The following is an 8,700-nucleotide window of genomic DNA, read 5'->3' on the forward strand; positions in this document are numbered from 1 at the left end:
CTCGGAGCAGGTAGGTCGCAAAAGGAACCTTGTCTTCATTGGCCACACGAACCATGCAAAGAGCGCGGACCATCTCACGAAGCCAGTCATCAGCATCAAGTGGTTCCGAGGGTAGAGAAAAAGTCCTTGGATTGAGGGCAAGGAAATCCTTGATGGAAACCCTATCATTAGCCCCATTGTTTGCATTGTTGCCCTGATTGTTGTGCTGGTTGTTCATACGCTCAAGGATTTGTCCCGTCTGAAGCAGTATGTTGCCTAACTCAAGCGGAGGAGGAGGATCACGACGAACAGGTGCCATCCTGTTTGCACAATGGTTTACACAACAGTTGAAACACAAATGCATGACATAAAGCCTCAAAGACAAGATTAAAGGATAACATGAAGTTTGAGATATCACATAGTGCCATCCAAAGATTTAGTGATTACAATCATCCAAAACAAAGGAAAGATTACACTACTCATCTTGCCATTCACAACGCACAGGAAGTGTGGCCAAGGATGGAACTACGGATACAAGAGACCTATCCTGACAATGCTGTCAAAACCTCGGCAGTAGCTGCGGAGAGTACGGAAACACGTACGCATCTACCTTCTGTTCCCCGTACAGGAACTGACGCGGAAGGTACGTACTCTCGAACACTCTTGGTGGGCCACGTGTTGTAGTAAACCCATCCACTGGGAACGCATGGAGCAACTCAGGAGCAAGAGGACTCGGAGGATAGCGAACTCCATTCTCGTACATTCCTGCATCCACCACGGCGGAGAGGTGACCGAGTGCTATCCAGAGCTGCTTGCGGTAGTGCTCGACCTTAGCGCGCATGTTTGCCATCATGTGCTCCTGGCTTGAAACGAAGTTGCAGAAATCGTAGCTGTCATTTGCAACCTTCTCATCGGGCAAGCCTGGAAGTGTGAAGAACATGTTCTCGCACGCGATGAAGCCCCTTGGGATATACTTGAACGGTCCTTTGTCCAGCCTTTCGTACTTCATGCGGAGTAGGGTCACGCACATGTATGCCACTTGTTGGATTGCCAACTCGATGGTGTGCCCAGTTCCCACTGCTTTGTGCACTGGAAACTTTTCTGAAGGCATGTCTTGGTGGAGGCGGACAACGACACGGTAGTACTCCTGGTTGAAGTCACGGTAATCCTCGAATACCGTGTATTCCGGCTGGTATCGGAAACCGATGTGCCTCATGATCTCGCGGAGCACCTCAGGAAAACCTTGGGTTGTCTCACAGTTGGACATCGAGACCACCTGTGGACGAGGAGGAGCGTAGAGCAACATATGAAAGAAAGTGATTGAAGGATTAGAACTTTGGAAGAACTAGCTTTATCTATGCACTATAGATATGAGCTAAACAAGAAGGAATGGTCTTTTCTCTGACAATGAAAACCACAACAGAACTTGAATGCCACCAACTAAAAGGAACTACGGAAAAACAAACCCCGAGATACCTAGTTTAACAACTGAGGAAAAGGGGAATTCTCAAAACAAGAAGGGTGGGTGGGTGGGAAAACAAGAAAAATCAGAGTCTACTTTTCCATTTTCAAATAGTTTAGAGATTAAAATAGTTAGTAGACTCAACTTCAACCATTTCTAACCAGGGAGAAACCTAAGGGCAGCAAGGCTCTGATACCAAATTGTGATACTCTGGGACCAAATTTATGCAATTTTAGCCCCAAATGCTACCTCGCGCATAAATTAAGCCCAGTGCCTCTCTACGATGAACACTTCACAACATACACGCAATGTGTTCACCGCAGGTTGGAACAAAAATGATATCATTACATCAATCTAAAACACAAGATTAAGTCAAGCTCATACAAGGAGCGAAATACCAAGTTATTACAACTCACGGACACATGTTCACAATCATCATTACACCAGCGGAAGCAAATTAGGCCGAGTACGGACAAGTTACAATTATTGGCTGAGAGGCTGAAACTGAAAGGAGAGACCGCCACAAGTTCACAGAACCCTGCCCTGGAATCTGCTGGCTAAACTTCGAAGCTGTCGTCGTCAAACCCCACGAAGTAACCACGCACCTGCTCCTCTGGGAACTTTGAAGAAAACAACGTTGCAAAGCAACTCAGTACAAAGTACGCGCAAGACTTACAGGAGATCTAAACTAGATATGCAACAAGTCTCAATGGATGGATAATATGGTGGGGTTATGCAGCAGCAATATATTTGGAGAGAGTCACTAATGACATCGTCTAAGTAGAGGATGAGAAGCGTCTACTAAGTGAGGTGACCTTCTAATAACTAACACCAACCAAACACAACCTCGTATCACCCCCTCAACCCTTGTGAGGAAATGATCCAAAGGCACTCACACTTAAGCAGTTTTAAGCATATCCATGATTAAAGGCTAATTACTACTCAAGTTTAAGATATTAAGTTGATTAAACTGATTAAGTTCTTTATGATCAAGTAATGACCAACCAAGTCGTCCATAACCGTGGACACGGGTTTCCGAAAGTTTTATCCCCGCAGGATGTGCCAATTTACCGTACACGTTCGTCCAACCCTTATTGCCACTCGAGTAGGAACACACAAAGGCATGTGTCTGCAGGATTGGGCGACACGACGTTTCCAAGTCCAACAACTAATCCAGGGGACCAACCCAACTGAGTCTATCCGAAACGAGAGCTTGGCTGAAGCGTCATGCGGACTCAAGAGTTGCGAGGACTGCTGGTAGCGGTTCAGAGCCCATAGGATAACCACTCTAGACTAGGGTCACGTTCCTACAGACAACACATCGCTCTGATACCATCTGAAGCGACCGCCCCCTTACAAGGGTTCGATCTCTGTGCTTATTGTGCTAGTTCCTGGATCGACTCACTAGCACACACAGTTTCAAGATGTAATACCAAGATACAAAGGTCAAATGTACTTTATTACATCGTATCATCCAGAACTTAATTGTACTTACAAATTTGCATAACCCCTTGGGTCAGCCTAACAAATATATTGATTTGACACTCTCGAGAGGTTGTACACATTCCCCACAAGAAATCGACGTGTTAATCCCTTGCTGTCCTCCAGGTGGAGTAGCAACGGCATCGACTTCAAGAATTTTCAATTTAAACCCTAGGGTTTTCACTCATTTGAGCTTTGGATCTTCAAATCAATAAGGTTTATTTATAAAAGGGGTTTATTGCATAAGTGAGCTATCCCATAATTTTTGGTTAATTTTTGGAGTTGAAAAACTATTTTATTTAAATAGTTATATAGCCCTAAAGACATTTATAGGGAAAATGTATTTTTATATATTTTATTTTGAGGGGAAATTACTCCCAAAAGTTGTATCATGATAAAACATGATTTTACAAATTTTCTAGAATTTATTTGGACCAATTTGAAGTTCAAAATCAAAAGTTATCAAAGAAATGAGAAAAAGGGGAAAAAAGAAAAAAAAAAAGGGAAACCGGACCGGTCCGACCGCTTGGGCCGCACCGGCCCAGAACCGACCGCGCCCGAACCGCCCTAGCCGTACCAGCCCGCGTGCGCGCTCGCAGCCACTGACAGGTGGGGCCCACCTGTCAGGGCTGTCTTCCTCGTTAGGAAAGCCGCCAACGTCACGCCGCCGAGTCCGCGCCGGACACCGCGCGCCGCCATCTCCGGGATCCACCCCTCTTGACCTTCCGGAAACTCGCCGACCGCGTCACTATAAAGCCCGGAGCCTCCTCTCTTCTTTCCCCCACTTGCTTCACCGTCTCCACGCGCCCACGATGCCGGATTTCACCGCCGAGGAGCTCCGCACCCGCCGCCGTTCTCGCGCCGCGCCGACCTCGCCGGTGAGCCATTCCGCCCGCATCTTCAAATTTCTGGAGCACCTCGACCGTGCGCTTCTTTTGACACACGTGTTTTTTTTTTCTTTTTCCCTTTTTCTCAAATTTTTGATAATTTTGATTTTGAACTCCAAATTGGTCCAAATAAATATCTGGAAATCATGATTTATCATGATACAACTTTTGGGAGTAATTTACCCTCAAAATAAAATATATAAAAATACATTTGCCTTATAAATGCCTTTAGGGCTATATAACTATTTAAATAAAATAGTTTTTCAACTCCAAAAATTAACCAAAAATTATGTGATAGCTCATTTATGCAATAAACCCCTTTTATAAATAAATCTTATTGGTTTGAAGATCCAAAGCTCAAATGGGTGAACACGCTAGGGTTTAAATTGAAATAAAATCTTTTAAAAGCCTTCTGAGATTCAAATTTGAATTCAAACATGCAATTGTGGCATGGTGCTTAAGGATGCAATGCATATGAAAGGTCTTGAAATTTTGGGATGTTATAGACCTAACCCCCTTAAGATGAATCTCGTCCTCGAGATTCGGTGTGGCTAGCAAAGAGGTGTGGGTGGTCTTCTCAAAGGTCATCTTCGCGTTCTCAAGTGGCTTCCTTTTCGGTGTGATGGTCCCACTGAACTTTGCAAAACTTGATAGTCTTGAATCGGGTATGTCTCTCAACTGTATCCAAGATTCTGATAGGTTTCTCCTCATAGGTGAGGTCACTCTGCAGTTGGACTTCTTCTAGGGGTTCATATTTCTTACTCCATCCAGTCAGAGCCCATTTAGCTTGTGGTTGTACTGGAAGCTACTAAACAGGAAACTAGTCCAGTCTCTGGTAACCCAGGTGGCATTCCACATTTGCGACGCAAGCGCTCGCCGAATCCACGAAAGAGACGTCCATGGACGATCCATCTCCGAATGCACGAAGACTCGACTCAGAGGGACCCATAGAAATGGACCTGATGTCGCATAACATCTCGAATACTCAAAGCAGTCCACCCAGGATGGTTCATTAGGGTTGTTTTGCCAAGTTTCCAAAATCACTCCACATCATCATTTCACAGTGATTGAGATTCCCTTCCACGTTTACTAACATAGCATGGCTAAGCAATACTAACCACGATGACTATTGGTGGAGGATTCATGGCAAAGGTAACCCTATAGCTAGTGGGTCAAATCATAGCTAGCATAAGTACAAGTAATAATCCTATCAATGCATTTTCTACAAACAACTCTAATGCATAAGTATTTTAAAAACAATAATAATAGGATAATGATCAAAGTGAACTTGCCTTGGTAGCAGTTGGAGTTCCAACATTCGTCACAATCACAAGGTTCGCTCTCCGAGAAAACTATTCAAATAGAAACAATATACGCACACATAAACACACAATTCACATCATGACAAAAGGAAGTATGCTATGATGCGATGCAAGCATGTGACATGATTTGGTTCATTTTATTTGGGTGATCAACTGATCCTAAGCATTGCTAATTAAAACAAATGCATATGGTTTTAATCAAAAAGCAAAAGCTAGGGTTTAAACCCTAGAATAAGGTTTTATTTGCATCTGCAAAACAAATTAATTCAAAAAATTTGTTTCTCTGTCCCAATGGACAGAGGATAATAAAACAAAATTTTGGGCACTGCTTTTAATTAAAAAGGATTTCTAAAAAATTAGTTATGAATTAAAAGGCATTAAACCCTATTCTGTAAATTGACTGTGGTTCAAATATTCAGATTTGAAATTGGACAGTGCCAAAAGATTCTACATTTTTTAAGGATTCCAGAAAGGTGTGGATCATCAAATTTGGCCAAACAGATTAAAAGATATGATCATTTAAAGTTACAGGAGCCTTTTCGCAAAAGTGCCATTTATTCTAAGCCGGGATGAAAATTTTATTCTCGTTTTTTATTTAATCAGTGCCACGTGTCAGCTCCTGATTGGACGATACCGGTTCCCTTAAAATTATAAAACGATCTAATCTCAGCCGTCGAATGAGATCGGACGGTTGAGGGCTCTCGGGCTCACCTCCGGCCGGCTAGGGTTCCGACGAACGGCGTCCGACGGCGGGGTGTTCCGGTGGTTGCCGGAGCTCGGGGAAGCAGCGGACGAGGGCGGCGCGGCACGGTGAAGAGCGTGACGCGGTCCGCGCGACGAAAAGAGATCGAGGGCGACGCCCAGGACGGCGGGGACTCCTGGCGTCGTGGGCGCGGCTCCGACGAGGTCGGGCGGCGCAGTTTCCGACGGCTAAGGGGCACCATAAACAAAACCACGTGTGTCAAAAGAAGCGCACCGTCGAGGCGCTCCAGAAATTTGAAGATCTGGGATAAGTCTCTGAATGGAAAATGTGTGACTAAAGTTAACCATGTAATTAATAGCAGAGATGTTTTAGATCATTGCAGCATTCATTCCATCGAGTATTATGACATGGATGCAAACTGGAGTTACACGAATATACTCCAACAAAAAGAGTGTATATGCTCTAAAAAGGAACCGCAGCATATATGTTTTTTAAGAAATCATAGCCTTAAAAATAAGTGATCAGTAGGCTGAGAAGATTAGAAAATAACCCTTCACAATGTCGTGATCTGTTAGTATGATTTGTGGAATGACATTATGATTGTCGCTTCATTGAACACCATTTCAATTTTGGAGAACTGCCAGGGCTCCTTTCATGTTGGACCTGCACAAAGGATATTAGGTATTTAGGTAGAGCCTCAGACTTGATTAAATTCAGTGCCAGTTCAGTTCTCTAAACTTGATCTTCACAAATAACACATAAAAATCGAGGATTAGTTGTAACATAAAATCCAAGATATTTTAAAGCCAAACAAAACTTGAAATGCACAAATTTAGCCTTCACATCATATTTCACCGAAATGCAGCAGTAAAAATAACTTGAGATTACTATAATTTCTGTTCTGGTTCGCTTGTCAATTGTCATAGATCGTCTTTGATTCAGCTAGCTGACCAATGATTTTCTAATGATAGCAAATTAGTTGTACATTAACTCATATATACAATAATACATAAGGGTTTTTCTGTTAAATCGTGTGCAGTGCACAACCCATAAAAGCATAACTGAACATTCCTGAAAACCTGAAAGGTCCGTAACTCCGTCCTAATAACCAATCAACTAACTAATCTAAACAGACTGAAGACTGAATCGCTTTAAGTAACAAAGCATCTGTGAGCAAGACAAGATCTCGATCTATTTATCTACCAGCTCATTTCTCACTAAATACAGGTGAGTATGAAAATATGGCAAGAGAGGGACATAGCATGCAAGAAGTTACTGCTATCAAACTTCAGCTATATCAGCAGTCCATGATAGCTCGCAATGTGCATCAGGGCCATTTTTTCCATTTAAGTGATAAATATTGATGGAAGAACTCAAGGTTAGTCCAGCTTGATCCTAGCATATACCCAAGTCCATAAGTTTGGTCACGTAAAACTTTGTTAAATGGAAAAGCGAAGTGTGCATCTGAACTTAAAAGCAACAGGGAAGGTCAATAGATGACCTACTATTTGGGTACAGATTTGCTAAAATCCACAAAGTGACGTAGCCACAATGTTCAATGCAGTAAAGGTTCTGAGAATAAGCACAACTCAAGAAACTCGATTTGACAGAAGAGAAACAAGCAACAACGTATAATAAACTAAAATTCTCGAAAAGAAGACTCAGCAGATACCTTGCTACGCAGGAGAAAAGTTTCCTCCAAGCCATGCAACCAGGAATCCTAACCATCGCGGAGGCTCCAACCAACCTGGATCAAAACAGGACAACAAAAATCCATATGGAAGGGGATGGATTTTCCAGTACCCGCTACCTAGGTTAACAAGCATCAAACATATAGAAAAAGGAATAAAATTAAAGAGAAATAACAGGAAGACATGAACAAATCTGCCCTTCTTGTATTGTCCAGAACCTGCCTGCTATTGGATCCTCTTCAAAAAAAAAATCTGTGGTAGAAAGATACGAACAGATGAATACATCACATTGACTTAAACCATAGGAAAGAATCGTACTCGTCTAACCCGGCCGAGGAACAGTCGAACGTGCAGACAATGGTATGGGAGGATTTGCGGCAGCGGCATCGACCTACAGGTTGCGGCCGCACCACATAGTGATGGAGGAAATGAGGTGAGGCAAGGTGAGGAGAGATGGCGAATCGAGCGTTGGTGGAGAGGATGGACCGCGGCATCAGGGAGGCGAGCGCGAGACGGTGGCACGGCAACCTACAGGTGACGAGCGGCAAACAACCAGTGCGCTGAGCGATTTGAGAGGAAAGAAGGAGAGGCAACGAGAGGAGAGATGGGGAAACAGCTAAGCATCTCATGCTGGTTGAGACGGCGGACGGCGGCATCGGTCAAGCGAGCGCCGGTGGCGTGGGTGAGGCCAAGCACAGCAGGGAGAAGATTGGGGATTCTGTCTAGGGTTGTTCCCTCCTGCGCGTGAGTTTCCTTCTAAACAGTGGCCTGGCGGGCCTTTCTTACCTTCCCGCTGTTGTTTTGAGCCGAAAATTGCTCTTTCGTCCGAAATTACAGCCCGCGCTTGATTTCACCCGGCCCCGCAACGCTAACCAACGGACAGTTCGTCGTTTGTTTGTTTTATGTACCGGCGGACTAGGTGACATCAAGTTAAAATGTCTGATTGTCCGTCAGCACAAGTTATCAATGCCGACAGACACTTTGCCGTCAAATTAGTTGACAAACTGTCTGTCATCTAAAGTCCACTTTTGCCCGCAGACAGTTGGACACCTAACGTGGGGCGTGGTGTAGTGTCCTCTGGACGAAAACCTCACGCTCGTGAGACGATCGAGGCAGGATCTTCTCGATGTCGATCTTCCTGGCCAAGTGCATGTCCATGGACTCTCGCAAGGGA

At 44.0% G+C, this 8,700-nt stretch overlaps 1 protein-coding gene and 1 long non-coding RNA gene across 2 annotated transcripts; both read right to left on the bottom strand.

The window, feature by feature from the left end:
• Positions 1–457: 457 nt before the first annotated feature.
• Positions 458–6,062, bottom strand: LOC112272038. Its single transcript, XM_024462560.1, has 3 exons — positions 5,844–6,062; positions 5,103–5,162; positions 458–1,255 (listed from the first exon to the last, which is right to left on the bottom strand). Exon 3 carries the CDS (start codon positions 1,244–1,246, stop codon positions 539–541), a length of 708 nt encoding a protein of 235 aa, XP_024318328.1. The 5' UTR covers positions 1,247–1,255; positions 5,103–5,162; positions 5,844–6,062; the 3' UTR covers positions 458–538.
• Positions 6,063–6,183: 121 nt separating this feature from the next.
• On the bottom strand, positions 6,184–8,305 carry LOC100841652. Its single transcript, XR_138274.4, has 3 exons — positions 7,854–8,305; positions 7,508–7,778; positions 6,184–6,498 (listed from the first exon to the last, which is right to left on the bottom strand). It is a non-coding gene; the product is annotated as an uncharacterized LOC100841652 (long non-coding RNA).
• Positions 8,306–8,700: the final 395 nt, after the last annotated feature.

This window comes from Brachypodium distachyon, chromosome 3 (genome assembly GCF_000005505.3).
Source record: "Brachypodium distachyon strain Bd21 chromosome 3, Brachypodium_distachyon_v3.0, whole genome shotgun sequence".
Lineage (NCBI taxonomy): Eukaryota > Viridiplantae > Streptophyta > Magnoliopsida > Poales > Poaceae > Brachypodium > Brachypodium distachyon.

Coding starts and splice junctions, on each gene's coding strand:
- LOC112272038 (XM_024462560.1), bottom strand. CDS start 1,246: ATGTCCAACTGTGAGACAACCCAAGGTTTTCCTGAGGTGCTCCGCGAG.